This window comes from Hyla sarda, chromosome 2, assembly GCF_029499605.1.
Source record: "Hyla sarda isolate aHylSar1 chromosome 2, aHylSar1.hap1, whole genome shotgun sequence".
NCBI classification, from domain to species: Eukaryota; Metazoa; Chordata; class Amphibia; order Anura; family Hylidae; genus Hyla; species Hyla sarda.
Window position 1 is genome coordinate 370,962,994 of NC_079190.1, and position 24,608 is coordinate 370,987,601.

At 44.7% G+C, this 24,608-nt stretch overlaps 1 protein-coding gene across 2 annotated transcripts in view; it reads left to right on the top strand.

The window, feature by feature from the left end:
- The window catches only part of SLC13A5 (solute carrier family 13 member 5), a 124,092-nt gene that overhangs the window by 8,696 nt on the left and 90,788 nt on the right, over positions 1-24,608 (top strand). For both annotated transcript variants that reach the window (XM_056558409.1, XM_056558410.1), the window contains exon 2: positions 21,140-21,516. In XM_056558409.1, coding sequence (XP_056414384.1) covers positions 21,412-21,516 — 105 coding nt within the window. In that variant the 5' untranslated portion in view covers positions 21,140-21,411. The remainder of the gene's footprint in view (positions 1-21,139; positions 21,517-24,608) is intronic.

The following is a 24,608-nucleotide window of genomic DNA, read 5'->3' on the forward strand; positions in this document are numbered from 1 at the left end:
AACGGGAAGGGCCGTGACTTAATTTATGCCAGAGGATTGGGTGAATATTGAAAAAAAAAAAAAAGTTTTTGATTTCAGAGGGTGCTACAAATACAGGCAAAGATTCATCAAAAATAGTAAGAAGCCTGTGCAAATATTAAAGGGGTACTCTGCCCCTATGCATTATATCCCCTATCCAAAGGATAGGTGATAAGATGTCTGATAGTGGAGGGTCCGGCTGCTAGGCCCCCCCACAATCCCAGGCCCCACACCCCAGCAAATTCTGCTCCATGCCGGATTACGAGTGACCATAGCCTTCACGTTACCTTTATATATCTCCCACAAACTTAAATGGAGGGGGCCGGACCCTTCACGATTAGTCATTTTAACCCCTATACTTTGGATAGGGGATAAGATGTCTAGGGAATTGAAGTCAGGAGCCATGTGCGTTTACAAAGCCCCCCCCCCAGTGGTGCCAGAACAGTGAACCCACACCCCCCCCCCCCACCCACATGTGACCCCATTTTGGAAACTACACCCCTCACAGAATTTAATCAGGGATGTAGTCAGTATTTACACCGCACTGGCGTTTGACAGATCTTTGAAACAGTGGACTGTGCAAATGAAAAATAAAATTTTTCATTTTCACGGACTACTGTTCCAAAAATCTGTCAGACACCTGTGGGGCGTAAATGCTCAATGTACCCCTTATTAAATTCCATGAGGGGTGTCATTTCCAAAACGGGGTCACATGTGGGGGGTTCCGCTGTTCTGGCACTATGGGGGCTGTGTAAACACACATGGCCTTCAATTCCGGACAAATTTTCTCTCTAAAAGCCCAATGGCTTAGTGGGCGGGGACAACTAATACCCCTCTCATTGTTGTAGCCTTAGATATAGAGAAGGCTTTTGATTGTGTATCATGGCCTATTCTATTCACCACTCTACACAAGTTTGGCTTCTCAGGTCCGTTTGTCTCCCTTTTGCACCTTCTATACTCAACCCCGACTGCGTATCTGAAGTTGCCATCTACTTCTCCCCAACCGATTCCTATAGGCCGTGGTACCCGTCAGGGTTGCCCCTTATCCCCGACCCTTTTTGCATTAATTATGGAATCGCTAGCGCAGATGATTAGTGAACATCCTGATATATCGGGTACTACTATCGGATCTTCAGAATACAAAGTAAATCTGTTTGCTGACGATTTATTGTTAACCCTTACAAATCCTCTAATCTCTCTCCCCAATCTTTTTAAGGTGTTGGACTCCTTTGCTATGCAGTCGGGGTTGAGGGTTAATGTTACTAAATCTGAAAGTTTGTATTGTAATGTTTCCATGTCCTTGCAACACACCATTGAGCAAACATTTCACTTTAAAAATGCTAATGCAGGTCTACCATATTTGGGCATAAAACTTACTCCGTCCATATCATCATTGTATAGCACTAACTCTGTTCCTCTTTATAGATCAATTAGATCTGATTTGACCAAATGGAATTATCCCTACATTTCTTGGTTGGGTAGAGTGAATGTGATAAAAATGGTGGTCCTACCTGGGTTATTGTACTTGTTTAGGTCACTGCCTATTCCTGTAGTAAAGTGTGACTTGCTTGCTTTACAAAGGGACACCTTTAATTATATCTGGTCGAACAAACGACCGCGTATTTCCAGGCGAATCATACATTATAATAGGAAATCTGGTGGCCTTTAGGTGCCCAATTTTCTTAAGTACTATTATGCTGCAAGATTGGCACAACTAGCGTTGGTGAACGCTCTGGATAGAGCGCCTCGCTGGTCGAGACTAGAGGAAACCTTTTTGTCCCCCTATTGATATGCATCCTTGATGTGGACTTCATGCCCTATAGCTACGCTGGTCCCTACGTCGGCGCAGATTGCCCTCTATTCATTATCTCTCTAGTTCTGGTTCGTTTCAAATTCCACTTGCAATCTTCAGCTTCTCCTCTGACACCTTTTCTTTGCAACCCTCTTTTCTTACCTGGCCTTGCTCCATCCCCTTTCCATGGGTGGATTGATAATAAACTTTTGCGATTGTATGACTTTTTTGACCACCGCTTGCTCCACACGCTATCGTCTCTCAAACAAAGATATGACATGCCTGACAGTGAATCCTTCAGGGCCCATCAGATATTCTCCTATTATCGTACTGTTCTTGGTAGCACATCTACCCTACAGCCTACTATGTATGAAGCCTTTATTCTCTATAGACCCCTGGATATCGGGCTTCTCTCCTTATTGTATGCTCATATTAATGATCCCCCTACTGATCAGAAACTGCCTTTTATGGTTGCATGGGAAACGGACTTACACCAGACCCTGTCTCTGCCTAAATGGAGGGAGGGCTGTTTGGTTTTGGGGAAGGGGAGTTGGCAAGTGACATTGATGGAGACAGCATTGAAGGTTCTGCACCGTGTATACATGGTTCCCTCGTGACTCCACTCGATTTACCCTGAAGTTTCCCCTCTATGTTTCCGTGGGTGCGGTCAACGGGGAACCATGTATCATATATGGTGGGGTTGCCACCAGTGGTGGTGGGCCTATGGACAACTGTCTTAGATCTTTTAAGCTCCCTTTTGAATACTTATGTGCCACACACGCCGGCTTTTTGCTTGCTTGGTAATAAGCCAAGGAGAATGACCTTTAGTAACTTTCGTCTTGCTCAATTTATATTTATGGCTACTAGGATCTATATAGCATCACAATGGAAGAAATCCTCCTTTGCCTTTGAAAAGGTGGTGGACAGAGTTAACCTCATTATGCTCAACGAAAAGTTATCTGCTATTAGAGATGATACTGTGTCCTTTTTTGATCGTTTGTGGGAACCGTGGTTGTCTTCTGCTCATTGTCCTAATATGCGTCACAGTCTATCGCAGTCGTTGTCTTCTGCTCATTATCCTAATATGCGTCGCAGTCTATCAGTGCTTTTACTTGTCTGTAATGTGTAAGCATATCAATAAAGCATCTTTGTTTGATTCTTAAAAGCCCAGTGGTGCTCCTTCTCTTCTGAGCATTGTAGTACACCTGCAGAGCACTTTACATCCACACATGGGGTATGTTCTTACTCAGAAGAAATGGGGTTACAAATTTTGGGGGGCTTTTTTCCTATTTTCCCTTCTGACCCTTGTTGTGCGTCCACAGAGCATTTTAGGCCCCAAATGGGGGATTTCCGTTCTCAGGAGAAATTGCGTTACAAATTTTGGGGTCTTTTTTTCCTTTTACCTCTTTTGAAAATAAAAAGTATAGGGCAACAACAGCATGTTAGTGTAAATTATTATTTTTTTTTTTACACTAACAGGCTGGTGTAGACCCCAACTTTTCCTTTTCATAAGGGATGAAAGGAGAAAAAGCCCCCAAAATTTGTAGAGCAATTGCTCACGAGTACGGAAATGCGCCATGCACATTTGAGGACTAAATTAGGGATTGCATAGGATAGGACATAGGGGTATATTATGCCAGTGATTGCCAAACAGGGTGCCTCCAGCTGTTGATAAACTCCCAGCATGCCTGGACAGTCAGTGGCTGTCCGGAAATGCTGGGAGTTGTTGTTTTGCAACAGCTGGAGGCTCCATTTTGGAAACACTGCCGTACGATACGTTTTCATATTTATTTGGGGGGGGGGCAATGTAAGGGGTGTATATGTAGCATTTTACCCTTTATTTTGTGGTAGTGTAATGTAGTGTAGGGTTTTTAGGGTACATTCGCACTGGCGGGGGTTTACGGTGAGTTTCCCGCTAGGAGTTTGCGCTGCGGGAAACTTGAAGCAGGAAACTCACTGTAAACCCACCCGTGTGAATGTACCCTGTACATTCACATGGAGGGGGCGCAAACCTCCAACTGTTTCAAAACTACAACTCCTAGCATGCACTGACAGACAGTACATGATGGAAGTTGTACTTTTGCAACAGCTGGAGGCACACTGGTTGGAAAACCTTCAGTTAGGTTCTGTTACCTAACTCAGTATTTTCCAACCAGTGTGCCTCTAGCTTTTGCAAAACTACAACTCCCAGCATGTACTGATCGCCGAAGGGTATGCTGGGAGATGTAGTTATGCAACAGCTGGAGGTACGCGACTACAACTCCCACCATGCTGAGACAGCTGTTTGGGCATGCTGGGAGTTGTAGTTATCTACACCAAAAGAAGAAGATACCAGTAAACTTATTTGAATACAAAAAATAGTGGATAAGCTTTATTGAAGTGCATTATAAAATCATACATAAAATACAAGGTACTATACAGATGAAGGCTACAGAAAAAAGGTAGTGATACTAAATCCACGATGGTAGAAAATACAGACGGCAGGGATACAGTCCACAGATGTCAAATTGCAACATGCCCATAGGTAATAAAAAATAAATAATAAATAGTATAACATACATATTATGAAGGTATAAAGCTGATATATGTCCTCAAAGGGGCTATGGGTAAAGTGCAAATAACAAATAGTAAGGCACCTAGCCCTATTCAGAGGTTAGTCAGCAGCAATAGATAAGAGCATAAAGGACAGCATAAAATAACATAACAAATACCTGCCATACACCAAAAGGGGAGATCACTACCTGTACCCCAACGCGCGTTTCGCGTATGGGCTTCGTCAGGGGGCGCCCCCTGACGAAGCCCATACGCGAAACGCGCGTTGGGGTACAGGTAGTGATCTCCCCTTTTGGTGTATGGCAGGTATTTGTTATGTTATTTTATGCTGTCCTTTATGCTCTTATCTATTGCTGCTGACTAACCTCTGAATAGGGCTAGGTGCCTTACTATTTGTTATTTGCACTTTACCCATAGCCCCTTTGAGGACATATATCAGCTTTATACCTTCATAATATGTATGTTATACTATTTATTATTTATTTTTTATTACCTATGGGCATGTTGCAATTTGACATCTGTGGACTGTATCCCTGCCGTCTGTATTTTCTACCATCGTGGATTTAGTATCACTACCTTTTTTCTGTAGCCTTCATCTGTATAGTACCTTGTATTTTATGTATGATTTTATAATGCACTTCAATAAAGCTTATCCACTATTTTTTGTATTCAAATAAGTTTACTGGTATCTTCTTCTTTTGGTGTAGTTAGGTTATGATAGGATCCAGTTTACGCAATTGCCTGTTAGCCAATTGTGTTTGTTCAGTGACAGAGTTGTAGTTATGCAAGATCTGAGGGGCCACAGTTTAGAGACCACTCTACAGTGGTCTCAGACTGTAGCCCTACAGATGTTGCTAGGCAACTCACCGTCTTCCGTAGGATCCAGGGAGCCGAATCACCGTCCTCTGCTGCCGCCGCTCATCATCCGCTGCCGCCGCCGATCATCGCCCGCTGCCGCCACCGATAGGTAACTGGACCCTTGGCGCCGGTCCCTGTTGGTTTCCCCGTTCTGCCCAGCCTACTGTGGATGGGCAGAACGGGGTAACCGAACGTTAACCCCCCCCCACCCCCGATCTGCTATTGGTCGTCGCTTCTGAATGACCAATAGCAGGCATAGAAGGGGTGGCACCCCTGCCACCTCACTCCTATCCCTTCAGGGGGATCATGGGTGTCTTGGACAACCCTGATCCCCTTTATTTTCTGGGTCACCAGGTCACCGGAGACCCGTATGACCCGGAATCTCCGCAAATCACCGGTGTGAATTCACCGGTGATTTGCGGCGATCGCCAATATGGGGGGTCTCAGGACCCCCCTGGGCATTGGCACGGGATGCCTGGTGAATGATTTCTGCAGGCATCCCATTCCGATCACCGCCCGGCGAGCTGTGGTGATCAGAAATGCGGAGGGTACGCCCTCCGTCCCCAGCAAGTTAATATATTAAAGCACTTTATTATATACTCATTTATGTTTACTATATGCAATGTATAATATGTTATTTATGTGTGTTGTACCTTTAAGAGCAAGGAGCCGTGTAAACCAGATGACCCGGCGTGCCCAATGGGAACCCCTAAATTGTCAGATATATAGTACAGGGAGGGGGAGCAGTTGCCCCAGTCTAAGACCAGTTCTTATGGTGCTGATCTGTGTGGAGAACTCTGAGGAAGCCTATGGAAATATCTCTTCTAAACTCTACCAGCCATTCTGCAAGTGATCCCCTGTACAGAGGAAAGTCAAGCTCTGGCAGAGAAAGTAGTTGGACCTTGTCAGAACCCTAGTCAGCGTTGAGAATCTATAGTTTCTTATCTCAAGTCAGTATTATTCCAAGTGGGTGAAAAGCACTATAAGTCCCAACAAGGCAACTGGGCTCCCAAAGGGTTACACAAGGGTTACACCCCTTCTACTCTGCTTCAGACTGTGTGTAATAACATCTGCACCTTGCTCAGTAAAAGGCTGCTATCTGTAACCCAACGTCGGTGTGTTTCTTTACTCCCCGTGTCTGGCCCAGGAGAAGCTGTCTCCACCTCGGACAGTGTGTAGGCTAATGGTGCCCTGGCATCAAAAAGTGATTAGGACTTCCTTACACCCCCGTTTCACCACAGATACAGGAACAATCCAATGATCATTCTGCAGCAGTTCATTGCCAATAAAGGTTTCTTTCAAGATTACTGAATGACTTGTATATAATTGATGGATGCTTGTATTGGGCAGATATTTGCTTGGGTAAATTTAGCACATCTCTGCATTAAGACTGGTGTATGAAACACCAGTCTAAATAGATCCCCCTACAGTGTTGATAGGATATCACATTCTATGTGGCTCCCTATGAAACAATCACCAAGTCTGTCTACTTATAAATAGATAAAGAAAACTGTTCACCAAAGGTTGATATTGATGTTCCTCAATATTTACAGGCATGTGCACTGACAATTCTGCTTCTTCATATCCATACTTCTAACAGCAATCACATTTCACAGCCATATTACTGAACATTTGACAAGGAGAAGGACCGAATTTATTCGCAAGGAATCGCTATTAAAAATGGCTATTTCTGGCCTACAGAGAGCCTCAATAGGGATGTAGAGCACTTTGCCTTGTCCTGACACACATAGGGAGTGTGCTGTGTTAGTGAAATAATACTGTTATTCAGTATGACATGCAAATTACAGGCATTGCTATTAGAATCACTGCTGCAGAGCTTCAATGTGGCAGCAGGGAGACCATATGGTGTCAAAATTGAAGAGAATAAAGAGATTTTTAATGTAATTTTACTTTAATTTAATTATAATGTATTTACATTTCTTGAGTACCCATTCTGGTGAGCATCGTGCTGCTGATCCTCCCCCCGGCAAGATACCACATATTCCAGCCCCTGCCTCTCAGCACCTCCCCGAATATGAAAGCGCAAATGCTTAATTTAATCAGTTATGGTTCATTGTTATCGCTCCAAGCTGTTTCATTGGATTCTTGTGATAATTCCACAGGTAATATAACGTAGACGACCATAGGGCCTCAGTCTTGAAAAGATTACATTGATTTTTTTTAAATTAAAATTTAAGATTTATATTAGATTCCTAAGTTTAATGTGCAGGTGTTTACTTTGAACTAATACTGCATGACCACAAAACTTAATCTAACAAGGAGTTACATGGTGGCAAAATGACAGAGCCTAGAGGTGGAGACCATATAGTGGCAGAACAACCCAGTCTGGAGGTGGCAACAGCCTGACAAGACCATAGTAGGCACCACGAGTAGACAATAGGGCTTCACAATGCCGAAGATTAAAAGATTAATTTAAAAATTGAAATTGAAGATTTATGGTAGCTAGGTCATTTCCAAGGCCCAGCAGCATCAGTAAACCATATAATGGCTGAACTCGCCCCTAGTCTGCTGCGACCTCTGCCTTCTGAATTTGGGCCTCTGCCACCCGTCTGTGTATGTCCTGGCACTTCCCCGCCTGACATACTTAGTGCGTATATGAGGGAAGTGCAATACGCTTCACTACGCTTAAAACAGTATTTGTCTAGAACAGCAGCAGGTGTGTATATTTGGATGTCCTTTCACAGTATCTAGGCCCTTGACAGATTAACAGGTACAAAATAGTACACTATTTAGATGTAGGTATGGGGTATGCACTTATGAGGGAATAAAAATGTGCTACAGTGCGCAAAAAACAAACGTATTGGAGTAAAACACCAGCCGGTGATTACTTTTGCCTGGACTTTCACAGTATCTAGGCCCTTGACAGATTAACAGCTACAAAATAGTACACTACTTAGATGTAGGTATGTGGTATGCACTTATGAGGGCAGAAAAATGCGCTACAGTACACTTAAAAAAACTTATTTTTGCACAACACCAGCAGTATACAACAGTGTTGGAGCACACAAAAGCTGTGTACTAAACACTAAATTGCACTCTGTCAAAGACTATTAGGAATGGACTGCTGGGTATTATACCGTCTACAGACTAGTATAATCATCAGATGATTTGTTGTGGAACAAAGACACAGAATTGCGCTGAAAAATTATTCCTGCCTCCTCTGCTAAGGTTTATGAAGTTGAGGCAGCTTGTTGAAATGTATGAGGCAACACACAGCTATCTGCCCCTCTCTGTAATACAATGCTGAAGAAAGTGACTGGGAGGTTAATGGCTGCAGTAAAAATCATTTTCAATGAAAAAAAGCACTGCTCTCTGAGTCTCTGTCCACCAGAACGCTGATGTGACTTGGAGGCGAAACGCTGCTAAAAAAAGCTTTTCTGTGTAACACACACACAGGCTGTCTGTCTTATCTCTCTGTAGTAATTAATGAAGTGACTGGCAGCAATATGGCTGCCGATTATATAGGAATGTGTCATCACAGGGGTGAATGGCTGCTGATCAGACTTGCTGCATCCTACATGGGATTCAGGGTCCTCCCGCTTACCCACCTTCTCGCCTTGCCTTACCACCTTCCCAGAGTTCCTTACCCCATGTCCTCACATGTGGATCGGCCATTTTAGATGCGCTGGAGCCTGGACTGCACTAAATGGAGTTTAATGAAGCGATTCGTACGATAGAATCGCGGCGATATTCGCATTCGTTGCAAATCCAATTTTTCATGATATTCGCAACAAATTCGGATCCGTCAGCTTCCATTCGCTCATCTCTAGTCAGTATAATGGTGCTACTATTGAACTATGGCAAGTCGAAAAAAGTCCAAAAACATATACAGTGAATTCAGAAAATGTTCAAACACTTTCACTATTTTAAATGTTGTTATTTGTTATGGCCCATCATTCTACACTCAACAAACAAAACTTTAGAAAGCTAAAACAAAAAAAAATCCCTTTAGAACTTTTTTGCCAAAGCAAACAATGATAAATGTCCCCCCATTGAGGGACATTTATCATTGTTTACTCTGGCAAGCAAGTTCTGAAGGGATTTTTTTATGCTTTAGTTTTGCTTATGTGCTACATATTTATCATACTATCACAGGGGGTTGAAAAATTTTGAGCACATAAGCAAAACAAAAAAGTCGTTGAGAAGCTAAGACTTTTGTGAGACTTTTTTTTTGCGACTTTTAATTTTGCTCACGTACAGTCAGACTTTTGCACTCCAGGAAAGACTTTTTTTTGCCTACGTGCGACTTTCATTGCTTAGTTAAAGCTGTTTGTAACTTTTTGTTCACCCACAACAGTCGCACAAAAAAGTGCTTAGGCGCACGTGTGACTTTTTGTGTGCCCGGAGGAAGCAAAAAAAAAAAAAAAAAGGCTCTAAATACCTTGATAAATTTCCCCCAATATTGCATTGACATAAGTATACAGATCTTTCAGTCAGTACTGAGTCTAAGCCCCTTTGGCAGGGATTACCGCCTCCAGGCTTATTGAGGATGATGTCACAAGGTTTGTATACCTGGATTTGGAAATATTTTGCTAGTCTTCTCTGCAGATCCTCTCAAACTCTATCAGGTTGGATGGGGGCCATCAGAAGCAATTGTCATGCATCTCCAGGGATGATTAATATGGCTCAAGTCAGTTTCCCTCAACCATGACCACTCTCAGTTTCAGCTGCTAAAAAAAAAAACACCCCCACAGGGTAATGCTGTCACCACCATGCTTTACTGTAGGGTTGGTATTAGGCAGGTAATGAGCAGTGGTTTCCTCCAGAGATGGCTAAAAAGTTCAATATTGATTTAATCAGATAAGAGAATCTTGTATCCTGTGCATATTTGAAGCTGCAGATTTGAAGCAGATTATGTTCAAACATGTAGTTTATATTGGAATATGAAGGTTCAAATCTGCAGCATCAAATTATGTGCAGGATACTGTACATGTGAATAGACACGTAACCAACACACCTCTATGCAATGGAAAAGAAAAAACACACAATGCAGCCTCGTGGAAGTCTGTGTTGCTCTTTTTTTAATGTTTTATCGTCAATTTAAATCCACCCATATCATGACATATACCCTGACATTTGATGTACATGTGTGTTAAATGTTGGGTGGGGATGTAAGGTGTAGACTCAGGAGCTATTTTGGTCACTTAACATACTAAAAAAAAAAACATGGACTAAATAGTTATCAAAAAGTCCTATCTACTGCAAAATTGTACAAACAAAAAATTACAGCTCACATAGGGGAGTATGGAAAAGCAAAATGGCTGGGGACTTACCCAGTGAATATTGTTGGGGTTTCTTTTTTGCAACATTTCCAGCACATTTTCTTGAAATCCCAGACAATCCCTTTAAGAACATTTAAAACATCTCTGTATTACACATGGCCTATGGGAATAAATTATTTCTGCTAATATCTTACTTAAGGGTTTTCTATGTTCCTTAAAGTCCATGCTTATAGTGCAATACTTCTTAACTCTTTCAGTATACTATTTTCTTCTGTTTCTTTTTAATTGCCCTGGTGCATCACAGAGATCAACTTTTAATGGTTCTGAAATCTGTAATGCCCCTGGTATCAGTAGTTTTATATTGTGAGTTTAGGTAAATCCTCTGTTGCTCTCTTGGTCCCTGCTGGTCCTGTGGCATTGATGTTACATACATCATTAATGTGACAGCTTCAGCCAATCACTTTCTTCAGTGGTCTTGTGCCATATAGACTGCTCAAAAAAATTAAGGGAACACTAAGATAACACATGCTACATCTGAATTAATGAACTAATCATATATAGTAATAGTTGATATGTGCTGACAACAAAATCACACAAAAAATATCAATGGAAATCAAATTTATCAACACATGGAGGTCTGGATAAAATCAAAGTGGGAAACCCCACTATAGGCTGATCCAACTTTGATGTAATGTCCTTAAAACAAGTCAAAATGATGCTCAGTAGTGTGTGATGCTCAGTAGGCCCGTATGACCTCCCTACAATGCCTGGGCATGCTCCTGATGAGGTGGCGGATGGTCTCCTGAGGGATGTCCTCCCAGACCTGAACTAAAGCATCCACCAAGTCCTGGGCAGTCTGTGGTGCAATGTGGCTTTGGCGGAAGGAGCGAGACATAATGTCCCAGATGTGCTCAATCGGATTCAGGTCTGGGGAATGGGTGGGCCAGTCCATAGTAACAATGCCTTTATCTTGCAGGAACTGCTGACACACTCCAGCCACATGAGGTCTAGCATTGTCTTACATTAGGAGGAACCCAGGACGAACCGCATCAGCATATGGTCTCACAAGGGGTCTGAGGATCTCATTTCAGTACCTAATAGTAGTCAGGCTACCTCTGGCAAGCACATGGAGGGCTGTGCGGCCCCCCAAAGAAATGCCACCCCACACCATTACTGACCCACCGCCAAACCGGTCATGCTGGAGAATGTTGCAGGCAGCAGAACGTTCTCCCCGGCATCTCCAGACTCTGTCACGTCTGTCACATGTGCTCAGTGTAAACCTGCTTTCATCTGTGAAGAGCACAGGGCACCAGTGGCGAATTTGTCAATCTTAGGGTTATCTGGCAAATGCCAAACGTCCTGCAAGGTGTTGGGCTGTAAGCACAACCCTCACCTATAGATGTCGGGCCCTCATACCACCCTCATGGAGTCTGTTTCTGACCACTTGAGTGGACATATGTACATTTGTGGCCTGCTGGATTTTCTTTGGCAGGTATCTGGCAGTGCTCCTCCTGCTCCTCCTTACACAAAGGTGGAGGTAGCGGTCCTGCTGCTGGGTGGTTGCCCTCCTTTGGCCTCCTCCACGTCTCCTGATGTACTGGCCTGTCTCCCAGTAGCACCTCCATGCTCTGGACGCTACACTGACAGACACAGCAAACCTTCTTGCCACAGCTCACATTGATGTGCCATCCCGGATGAGCTGCACTAACTGAGCCACTTGTGTGGGTTGTACACTCCGTCTAATGCTACCACTGGAGTGAAAGCACAGCCACCATTCAAAGTGACCAAAACATCAGCCAAGAAGCATAGGTGCTGAGAGGTGATCTGTGGTCACCACCTGAAGAACCACTCCTTTATTGGGGGTTTCTTGCTAATTGCCTATAATTTCCACCTGTTGTCTGTCCCATTTGCATAACAGCATGTGAAATTGATTGTCAATCAGTGTTGCTTCTTGAGTGGACAGTGTGATTTCACAGAAGTGTGATTGACTTGGAGTTACGTTGTGTTGTGAAAGTGTTGAGCAGAGTAGTTGTCACTGCCGAGGCCATCGATTTCCTACTCCACATAGACTTGGACTGGATAAGTTCTAGTACAATGTGAGAAAATAGAGGTATTCCGGCTCTATCCCTGGTCTGGATCCCGAGCAGGGAGCACCTGGCCGAAACGCGTCACTTCCTCCCTGTACCTGTTGCCTCGTTGATGTGAATAAAGCCACATGTTCCTGAACCGAGCTGGAGTTTACTTCCTTCATTTCTAAAGTTCTAGTACAATTATACAAAGCCTGGCAATCCGTGGATGGAGATGGTTTTTTTCTTGATCGACATCTGTACTGCTGGAATGAGGTAAAAGCAGTGAAGAGAGAAGTTGCACCTTCAAAGGAGAAGTAATCCTCTACGTACAGTGAAATGGAAGTAAGCCTTATATAATTGTAATATTGGAGCTCTGGGTCAGACTCATTTTCTATTTGGACTCTTATAATCATTGAAGTAAGTATGTATGTATTTAAAAGTCCCTATGCATATTAGTAAAAAAAAAAAATGTTCAATTCGGGCAAATTTCAACATGCCCAGCTGACTTTGTATGGGTTCCTCTTGATTCTCCACCAACAGATGACATAGTGCAGTGTTTCTCAAGCATGTTCCACCAACAGGTCATGTTTTCAGGATTTCCTTAGTCTTTCACTGGTGATATAACTGTGGTGATGCCTGATTCACTGACCATAATTATATCACGTGTGAAAGACTAAAGAAATCCAGAAAACATGACCTGTTGGAGGTACTTGAGGACCGTGCTTGAGAAATACTGACATAGGGGGAAATAAATATTGGGTATGTTGGATTTTAATTGTCCAGTTCGAAACACATAAATGCTCAGCTGAGCTGAAAGTTTATGTCTATGGAGGGATCGGGAGAGACAGTAGGAACATTCTTGCCATAAGTTAGACTGACTGATACATGTGAAAACCCCCATTCTCGATAATGAGTAGGTGTCAGTGGAACCAATTAGAAGGCTTCTTTAAAGAAACAACCTGATGCTATGGGCAACTGGTCAACTTTTTCTCTGCACAAGTTTTGATAAATCTCCCCCTTTGTTTCTATGTAAAGTCATAGGCCATGCAAAACTGGGATGTTGTGTGACCAGGTTGTTCTTGAGAACTGTAAGCTATGGTAGCTGGGATCACCTCCAATCTTGTGGAAGAACAGATGGTACCCATACCATGACATCTAGTTCTATGTAAAGTAGACCCAGCATATATCTATTAAATCTAGAGCCAGGTCATTCATTAGAAAGAGCAGATCACAATCTAACTTGCAGGAGGAGAAGCTAGGAAGGTGGAAGCTGAGACCGCGCTGTCATGGAGTTTGGATGATTCCAGGAAATAACGTAAGAATGTTTTATTCATAAAACGCAAGCAACGTGTTTCAAAACCATCCGATTTTTCATCAGGCTTGATTAAAAAAACCACTGGTTTTGAAACATGTTGCTTGTGTTTTATAAATAAAACATTCTTACGTTATTTCCTGGAATCATCCAAACTCCATGACAGTGCGGTCTCAGCTGTCACGATGCCGGCTGGCAGGTAGTGGATCCTCTGTGCCAGAGAGGGATTGGCGTGGACCGTGCTAGTGGACCGGTTCTAAGCCACTACTGGTTTTCACCAGAGCCCGCCGCAAAGCGGGATGGTCTTGCTGCGGCGGTAGTGACCAGGTCGTATCCACTAGCAACGGCTCACCTCTCTGGCTGCTGAAGATAGGCGCGGTACAAGGGAGTAGGCAGAAGCAAGGTCGGACGTAGCAGAAGGTCGGGGCAGGCAGCAAGGATCGTAGTCAGGGGCAACGGCAGAAGGTCTGGAAACACAGGCAAGGAACACACAAGGAACGCTTTCACTGGCACTAAGGCAACAAGATCCGGCAAGGGAGTGCAAGGGAAGTGAGGTAATATAGGGAAGTGCACAGGTGAAAACCCTAATTGGAACCACTGCGCCAATCAGCGGCGCAGTGGCCCTTTAAATCGCAGAGACCCGGCGCGCGCGCGCCCTAGGGAGCGGGGCCGCGCGCGCCGGGACAGAACAGACGGGGAGCGAGTCAGGTAGGGGAGCCGGGGTGCGCATCGCGAGCGGGCGCTACCCGCATCGCGAATCGCATCCCGGCTGGCAGCGGGATCGCAGCGCCCCGGGTCAGAGGACGTGACCGGAGCGCTGCAGCGGAGGGAGTGAAGCGAGCGCTCCGGGGAGGAGCGGGGACCCGGAGCGCTCGGCGTAACAGTACCCCCCCCCTTGGGTCTCCCCCTCTTCTTGGAGCCTGAGAACCTGAGGAGCAGACTTTTGTCAAGGATGTTGTCCTCAGGTTCCCAGGATCTCTCTTCAGGACCACAACCCTCCCAGTCTACTAAAAAAAAATTTTTCCCTCTGACCTTTTTGGCAGCCAAAATTTCCTTGACCGAGAAGACGTCCGAGGAGCCGGAAACAGGAGTGGGAGGAACAGATTTGGGAGAAAAACGGTTGAGGATGAGTGGTTTGAGAAGAGAGACGTGAAAGGCATTAGGGATACGAAGAGAAGGAGGAAGAAGAAGTTTATAAGAGACAGGATTAATTTGACACAAAATTTTGAAAGGACCAAGATAGCGTGGTCCCAACTTGTAGCTAGGGACACGGAAGCGGACATATTTAGCGGAGAGCCATACCTTGTCTCCAGGGGAAAAAACGGGGGGAGCTCTTCTTTTCTTATCCGCGAACCTCTTCATGCGTGAAGAAGCCTGTAAGAGAGAATTTTGGGTCTCTCTCCATATAATGGAAAGGTCACGAGAAATTTCATCCACAGCGGGCAGACCAGAGGGCAAGGGGGTAGGGAGGGGGGGAAGAGGGTGACGGCCGTACACCACGAAAAATGGGGATTTGGAGGAAGATTCAGAGACCCTGAAGTTATACGAGAATTCGGCCCATGGAAGGAGATCTGCCCAGTCATCCTGGCGGGAGGAAACAAAATGTCGCAAATAATCACCCAGGATCTGGTTAATTCTTTCTACTTGTCCATTGGACTGGGGATGATATGCAGAGGAAAAATTTAATTTAATCTTGAGTTGTTTACAGAGAGCCCTCCAGAATTTAGACACGAATTGGACCCCTCTATCCGAGACAATCTGCGTAGGCAACCCGTGAAGACGAAAAATGTGTACAAAAAATTGTTTAGCCAACTGAGGCGCAGAAGGAAGACCAGGAAGAGGGATGAAATGTGCCATTTTGGAGAATCGATCAACGACCACCCAAATAACGGTGTTGCCACGGGAAGGGGGTAAATCAGTAATAAAATCCATACCAATCAGAGACCAAGGCTGTTCGGGGACAGGCAGAGGATGAAGAAAACCAGCGGGCTTCTGGCGAGGAGTCTTATCCCGGGCACAGATAGTGCAGGCTCGCACAAAGTCCCCAACATCCGTCTCCAGAGTCGGCCACCAATAGAAGCGGGAGATGAGTTGCACAGATTTCTTGATGCCCGCATGACCTGCGAGATGGGAGGAGTGACCCCATTTGAGGATTCCGAGGCGTTGGCGTGGAGAAACAAAGGTCTTTCCTGGAGGAGTCTGCCTGATGGAGGCAGGAGAAGTGGAGATCAGGCAGTCAGGTGGAATGATGTGTTGCGGAGGGAGATCAACTTCTGAGGCATCCGAGGAACGAGAGAGAGCATCGGCCCTAATGTTCTTATCGGCAGGACGAAAGTGAATCTCAAAATTAAATCGGGCAAAGAACAGAGACCACCGGGCCTGGCGAGGATTCAGCCGTTGGGCAGACTGGAGGTAGGAGAGGTTCTTGTGGTCGGTGTAGATAATAACAGGAAATCTTGATCCCTCCAGCAGATGCCTCCATTCCTCAAGTGCTAATTTAATGGCTAGAAGCTCTCGATCCCCGATGGAGTAGTTCCTCTCCGCTGGAGAGAAGGTCCTAGAGAAAAAACCACAAGTGACAGCATGCCCGGAAGAATTTTTTTGTAGAAGAACAGCTCCAGCTCCCACTGAGGAGGCATCAACCTCCAATAGGAAGGGTTTGGAAGGGTCAGGTCTGGAGAGCACGGGAGCCGAAGAAAAGGCAGACTTGAGTCGTTTAAAGGAGTCTTCTGCTTGAGGAGGCCAGGACTTGGGATCAGCATTTTTTTTGGTTAAAGCCACGATAGGAGCCACAATGGTAGAAAAATGTGGAATAAATTGCCTGTAATAATTGGCGAACCCCAAAAAGCGTTGGATAGCACGGAGTCCGGAGGGGCGTGGCCAATCTAAGACGGCAGAGAGTTTGTCTGGATCCATCTGTAGTCCCTGGCCAGAGACCAAATATCCTAGAAAAGGAAGAGATTGGCATTCAAACAGACATTTCTCAATTTTGGCATAGAGTTGGTTGTCACGAAGTCTCTGAAGAACCATACGGACATGCTGGCGGTGTTCTTCTAGATTGGCAGAAAAAATTAGGATATCGTCCAGATATACAACAACACAGGAGTATAACAGGTCACGAAAAATTTCATTGACAAAGTCTTGGAAGACGGCAGGGGCATTGCACAGTCCAAAGGGCATGACCAGATACTCAAAGTGTCCATCTCTGGTGTTAAATGCCGTTTTCCACTCGTCCCCCTCTCTGATGCGGATGAGGTTATAGGCGCCTCTTAAGTCCAATTTAGTGAAGATGTGGGCACCTTGGAGGCGATCAAAGAGTTCAGAGATGAGGGGTAAGGGGTAGCGGTTCTTAACCGTGATTTTATTAAGACCGCGGTAGTCAATGCAAGGACGTAGGGAGCCATCTTTTTTGGACACAAAGAAAAATCCGGCTCCGGCAGGAGAGGAGGATTTACGGATAAAGCCCTTTTTTAGATTCTCCTGGACGTATTCGGACATGGCAAGAGTCTCTGGGGCAGAGAGAGGATAAATTCTGCCCCGGGGTGGAGTAGTACCCGGGAGGAGGTCGATAGGGCAATCATAAGGCCTGTGAGGAGGTAGAGTCTCAGCTTGTTTTTTGCAGAAAACATCCGCGAAGTCCATATAGGCCTTAGGGAGACCGGTTACTGGAGGAACCACAGAGTTACGGCAAGGGTTACTGGGAACCGGTTTTAGACAGTTCTTGGAACAAGAGGACCCCCAACTCTTGATCTCCCCAGTGGACCAATCCAGGGTTGGGGAATGAAGTTGAAGCCAGGGAAGTCCAAGGAGAATCTCCGAGGTGCAATTGGGGAGGACCAAAAGTTCAATCCTCTCATGATGAGATCCGATGCTCATAAGAAGGGGCTCCGTGCGGAAACGTATGGTACAGTCCAATCTTTCATTATTTACACAATTGATGTAGAGGGGTCTGGCGAGACTGGTCACCGGGATGTTGAACCTGTTGACGAGAGAGGCCAAAATAAAATTTCCTGCAGATCCAGAGTCCAAGAAGGCCACTGTAGAGAAGGAAAAGGCAGAGGCAGACATCCGCACAGGCACAGTAAGACGTGGAGAAGCAGAGTAGACATCAAGGACTGTCTCACCTTTGTGCGGAGTCAGCGTACGTCTTTCCAGGCGGGGAGGACGGATAGGACAATCCCTCAGGAAGTGTTCGGTACTAGCACAGTACAGGCAGAGGTTCTCCATACGGCGTCGTGTCCTCTCTTGAGGTGTCAGGCGAGACCGGTCGACCTGCATAGCCTCCACGGCGGGAGGCACAGGAACAGATTGCAGGGGACCAGAGGAGAGAGGAGCCGAGGAGACGAAACGCCTCGTGCGAACAGAGTCCATATCTTGGCGGAGTTCCTGACGCCTTTCAGAAAAACGCATGTCAATGCGAGGGGCTAGGTGAATAAGTTCATGTAGATTAGCAGGAATTTCTCGTGCGGCCAGAACATCTTTAATGTTGCTGGATAGGCCTTTTTTGAAGGTCGCGCAGAGGGCCTCATTATTCCAGGACAATTCTGAAGCAAGTGTACGGAATTGTACGGCATACTCGCCAACGGAAGAATTACCCTGGACCAGGTTCAACAGGGCAGTCTCAGCAGAAGAGGCTCGGGCAGGTTCCTCAAAGACACTTCGGATTTCCGAGAAGAAGGAGTGTACAGAGGCAGTGACGGGGTCATTGCGGTCCCAGAGCGGTGTGGCCCATGACAGGGCTTTTCCGGACAGAAGACTGACTACGAAAGCCACCTTAGACCTTTCAGTGGGAAACAGGTCCGACATCATCTCCAGATGCAGGGAACATTGGGAAAGAAAGCCACGGCAAAACTTAGAGTCCCCATCAAATTTATCCGGCAAGGATAAGCGTATCCCAGGAGCGTCCACTCGCTGCGGAGGAGGTGCAGGAGCTGGCGGAGGAGATGACTGCTGAAGCTGTGGTAGCAACTGTTGTAGCATAACGGTCAGTTGAGACAGCTGTTGGCCTTGTTGCGCTATCTGTTGTGACTGCTGGGCGACCACCGTGGTGAGGTCAGCGACAACTGGCAGAGGAACTTCAGCGGGATCCATGGCCGGATCTACTGTCACGATGCCGGCTGGCAGGTAGTGGATCCTCTGTGCCAGAGAGGGATTGGCGTGGACCGTGCTAGTGGACCGGTTCTAAGCCACTACTGGTTTTCACCAGAGCCCGCCGCAAAGCGGGATGGTCTTGCTGCGGCGGTAGTGACCAGGTCGTATCCACTAGCAACGGCTCACCTCTCTGGCTGCTGAAGATAGGCGCGGTACAAGGGAGTAGGCAGAAGCAAGGTCGGACGTAGCAGAAGGTCGGGGCAGGCAGCAAGGATCGTAGTCAGGGGCAACGGCAGAAGGTCTGGAAACACAGGCAAGGAACACACAAGGAACGCTTTCACTGGCACTAAGGCAACAAGATCCGGCAAGGGAGTGCAAGGGAAGTGAGGTAATATAGGGAAGTGCACAGGTGAAAACCCTAATTGGAACCACTGCGCCAATCAGCGGCGCAGTGGCCCTTTAAATCGCAGAGACCCGGCGCGCGCGCGCCCTAGGGAGCGGGGCCGCGCGCGCCGGGACAGAACAGACGGGGAGCGAGTCAGGTAGGGGAGCCGGGGTGCGCATCGCGAGCGGGCGCTACCCGCATCGCGAATCGCATCCCGGCTGGCAGCGGGATCGCAGCGCCCCGGGTCAGAGGACGTGACCGGAGCGCTGCAGCGGAGGGAGTGAAGCGAGCGCTCCGGGGAGGAGCGGGGACCCGGAGCGCTCGGCGTAACATCAGCTTCCACCTTCCTAGCTTCTCCTCCTGCATATCGTCGCGCTCGCGAGTCGGCGTGGGAAGCCGCTGCAGTCTTTCGGATAATACACCTTTGTGAGCGTTGTGCCTTTCTAGCACAACTGAACCAGGTGAGCAAATCTTTTACAAATACTCCTTCACCGTTATTCCATATTGATTCCACACAGGGAGCGCTCAGTGTTCTTTGATTTTGGCAATCTAACTTGGTCTCCCATTTCAATGTAAAAGTGTCTCAGAATTTGTGGTGCATCCTTGACTACCTATCTATTAAATCTGGGACCTGTATGTGACTAGATCACTGTATTGAGATTGAGGAGGGTCCGGCTGTGAGAAAAAGAAAATCTAGCTTATATCTATCTATTTATCTATCTATCTATCTATCTCTTTATCTACCTTATATCTATCTATCTCATATCTACCTATTTATCTCATATCTATCTATCTAATATTTATCTATCTACCTTATATCGATCTATCTATCTACCTATTTATCTCATATCTATCTATCTATCCATCTACCTTATATCGATCTATCTATCTGTCTATCTATCTATCTCATATCTACACAAAAACAAGGATTTCATATCTATCTATCTATTTATCTCAGACATATCTATCTATTTATCTACCTTATATCTATCTATCCATCTCATATCTATTTATCTATCTATTTATATTAGAATTTGGACCAAGATAATACAAAATAAATTTTTTTCATTGGATGATTTATTACTATAGTATATTCAAATATGACTCATCAGGTCTGCTATATTTCTTTATAGAATTGACCATGTGCATGTTTAATCTACCGTTTCTGGGAAAAATATAACACATTTTAAATAATTCTAATTTTATTTTAGGGAATTGAAGGGGAATTATTAAAGAGGTACTCCGCTGCTCAGCGTTTGGAACAAACTGTTCCGAAAGCTGAAGCCGGTGCCGGCAGCGTTCGGAACACTTTGTTCCAAATACTGAGCAGCAGAGTACCCCTTTAAGTGAAGCATAGAAAATGTATATAGGGATAAGCTTCTTACAGCTGCAGCCATCCTGTCACATGTGAATCTGCTACTGTATATTCCATTAAAATGGTAAATAGAGAACAACAGATATATAAAGTGATAATTTTCCCATAAAACGTACTATATTTTCTACGAACATTCTCATTTGTCTTGTTCACTTTTAATATTCCCCAGCAGATGGCAATAGAGAACAGAATCAGAGAATTGCGTTATTCATTCTGATCCAAGGATTACTCTGAAAGCTCCCAGCGTAACTTCTTCTCAGTTTCTGTGACAATAGCAAAGAGTAGGCGTAAAGCTTTAGAGCCACATCATTAAACAAATATTATCAGTGCTGGCTCCGGGCTGCGTAGAATGTCCCAACAGTTGAACAGTTGTCTTATGCCATGTTCTAGGTGTCCGCCCAATGAAGCTTATGCCACCTAACCATCTGATTTATCTTTTGCAGTTGTGATCCAGGCAGCTTGACAGGAGGACTCACTCCACCCATCATTTTGTATAGTGAGTTTGGACTGTGACCTTGCCTTGGAAATGCAGCTTGACAGAAGATCTTACAAAACACACCTTGATTACCTCCCACTATTTACCTCTGCACTATATCAATGTGAGGAACCCTAGGAGAGTCACATCTTCAGAACACTTCGCGAACACTTCACCTTCTGGAATCCAACAGAGAACTTGGATTCATAAATCCTCTTTTTATTCCATCTGCTTCACCATATGATGGCACCATGTATGAAGCATCTTCTGAGCTACAAGAGGTTTTTAATTCTGTTTGCAACACCTCTGCTGTTGTTACCTCTACCACTTGTTATCCGCACCAAGGTGAGCAAATATTCCTATAATATATACTATTATAATGCACGTATTACCCACTGTGTCACTGCCTGTAAATATAAGTATGTTTTTATCTAAAAAAAAGTATGAAACAATTAATGTTTTTGAAACTTTTATTCTTGAGCTGTTAAACATTATGTTCCTAACATCATTATAATTCCTTTAGACTATAGCACCCACATATTACGTAGTGCTGTACATAGGTAGTCTCTGTTCCCATTGGGGCTCACAATCTAAATAGTAGAACCTATAAGTAGCATTTTAAGTAGCATTTTAAATTCTTTATCCTTGAACAACATGTAAGTTCATTCTGAATACTGTAGAATCTGCACTAATGAATGTTTGCACTGATTTATATGGCAGATTCTTAATAGATGATTGTCAATGTTACATTCTACGAGTATCGTGACAGACCAAGAAAAGGTTTCATTTAATATGACAATGAACATATTATAATCACTAATATTTTTACAAAGTTAACATATGTTTTGAGATTACTTTATTTGCACTATATACATCACACGCATGTATATATTCGGAGAGGGAGAGAAAGTAGATGATACAATTTTCTTTGTCTTATGGTACTAGTGCCCAATAATCTCTACTGTCTAGCACCTTTGTGCATGCGTCTCTTCGTAGGGTATTGTTTTGAAATGTTGCTAGTCATGGTTAGGAAGTAGGAAAATGTCTTTACAGCACTATAAGTAAGTTCTAGTATGTCATATTACTACAATGTCAAACCCGCTGCCCGAGGGGCTTAGTTTTTATAGAATAAATAAGAAACAACTTTAAAGAACAATGGGATTTACCATATGTCTTGCTAGACACCTTTATACCTATTGAGATGTTCACCAGGGGTTAAAGGGGTACTCCGCTGATCAGCATTTGGAACAAACGGTTCCAAACGCTGGAGCCGGCGCCAGGTGCTCGTGCGCCGGCCACAGCAATTGGAACAGTTTGTTCCAAATGTTGAGCAGCGGAGTACCCCTTTTAAATGTTGTGGATTCAAAAATAAGTGTAAAAACAACTGTCATCTGGAGCTGGGAAAATAAGTCATTTTATATACATACATGGGAAAAAACATATGTCTCTACACTACAGGGACTGTGGCAGCATAAGATAGGATCTGGAAATCTGGAGGTACAACCAGTGGGACTCCAATGATTCAAACAATGGGAGAACACTGGAAGCATTCAAGAGATGTCAACTGGGGCACTGCAACCTCAGCTGATCGGCAACGTCCAGGAGTCGGGTCCCCCCAATCTATCCTTTAAGCCTTATACCGGAAAAGATCTTGTGTCACTGCGTATCATCAGTAGACATCAGTATACTATGTGGGAGATGTATCATTTTTTGTGACTTTTGTGGGTAGCAAAGTAAAGTAGAAAACAGCCTCACCTAAGCAGCTTTCAGTTTTCACTTTACAGTGGTTGTGAATGTATGAAGTGCTATGTCGCACATAGGGTTGCCACCCAGCAGGTATTTTACTGGCACAGTCGGTATTTTAATGCCTCTGCCAATAATTTTGTAGAAAAAACACCAGCCAGCTGGTGCCAAGAGAAGTTGCCAGCTGCCTTTATGCTTCACCTGAGCCTGCTAAAGACATACAGGCCAGGTAAGTAGGAACAGGTAGCGGGGGCACAGGGGATTCAGTGGGGGGGGGGGGATCAATTGAAATGAGTAAAATAGTATGGCATGGGGGGGGATCAATTGAAATGAGTAAAATAGTATGGCATCGGGGGGAATCAATTGAAATGGTTAAATGGTTATGGCACAGGAATTTTGGTGGGAGAGGGGGATAAATCAATTGGAATGGTTATGACACAAGGGGATCAGTGAAAAGGGGGGGGGTGAATCAATTGGAATGGTTATGATATGGGGTTCAGAGGGGGAGATCAATGAAAATGAGTAAAAGAGTATGGCACGGGGGGAATCAACTGTAATGATTATGACACAGGGGATCAGAGGGGGGGATTAATGTGATGTCACAAATATCTAATTAATTATGCAAATTAGCATGGCCGGTATTTTGGAGCAACAAAGGTGGTCACCCAAGTCGCACAAAGGCATGAAAAAAGTTGCAAACCCCTTTAAAAATGTGCAAACCTAAGCAAGGTAAGACCTCACTAAGGCTGGGTTCACATATATCAGGCGTCCAGGACAGGTGAACTCAGCCTATATCTCTATGCAACTGATGCCACAACTGATGACAAGTTGTCATCAGTTGTATAGCATCTGGCATCCATTGTTTCCCCTGTCCGGTGTTGTCTGGCGTGTCCAACCATCCGGCATCAATATTGAGATGCTGGTTGATTGTGAACTGTCCCATTCAAATGAATAGGATCAGTTCTATCATCAGTTTCCCTCTGGTGCACGCCTGACGGAAACTGTGGCGGACAACTGATATATGTGATATATGTGAACCAAGCCTTACAAAACTTCTTAAAAAGACTCACAAAAGGACAAAAGTGATTTGTTCTTTTTTGCTTATGTGCACCATATTTTCCAATCCCCCTTGATAGTAAATAAATGTGTACAGAAGCCGAACCAAAGCAAAAACAAAAAATGACTTCAAAACTCACTTATCAAAGGCAACAATGATAAATCCTCCCCTAATGCTGCCTTAATATCACATCCAATAGGTAGAAGACAGTGGGGGTCCCAGCTGTCGGACTCCTACAAGTTAGATGCCAAAGGCTGTCCGGACATGCTGGGAGTTGTAGTTTTGCAACAGCTGGAGATGCCCTGGTTGGGAAACACCAGTATAGAGAACAACTATACCACTATCTGCTGCATTTTTAGCATGTGAGAATCCTGCATACGGTCTCAGACGTTGTATTGTTTGGAATAGTAATAGAGGATCCATTGAATTCTTTGACGTTCTACTTTACTTCCATATGCCAGTCAATCTGCCATACGAAATACTGAAAATAGGCCATCAGTACCTATGGATAGCTTTGGTGCCATATACAGGAAAAGCGCTTGTACCATGGGATGGTGCTTCTGCTTATCCCCAGTACATGTCACTATACTGTAAGTTTTATGCAGCCTAAATATCACAGGAACAAGACAAGCAGCCT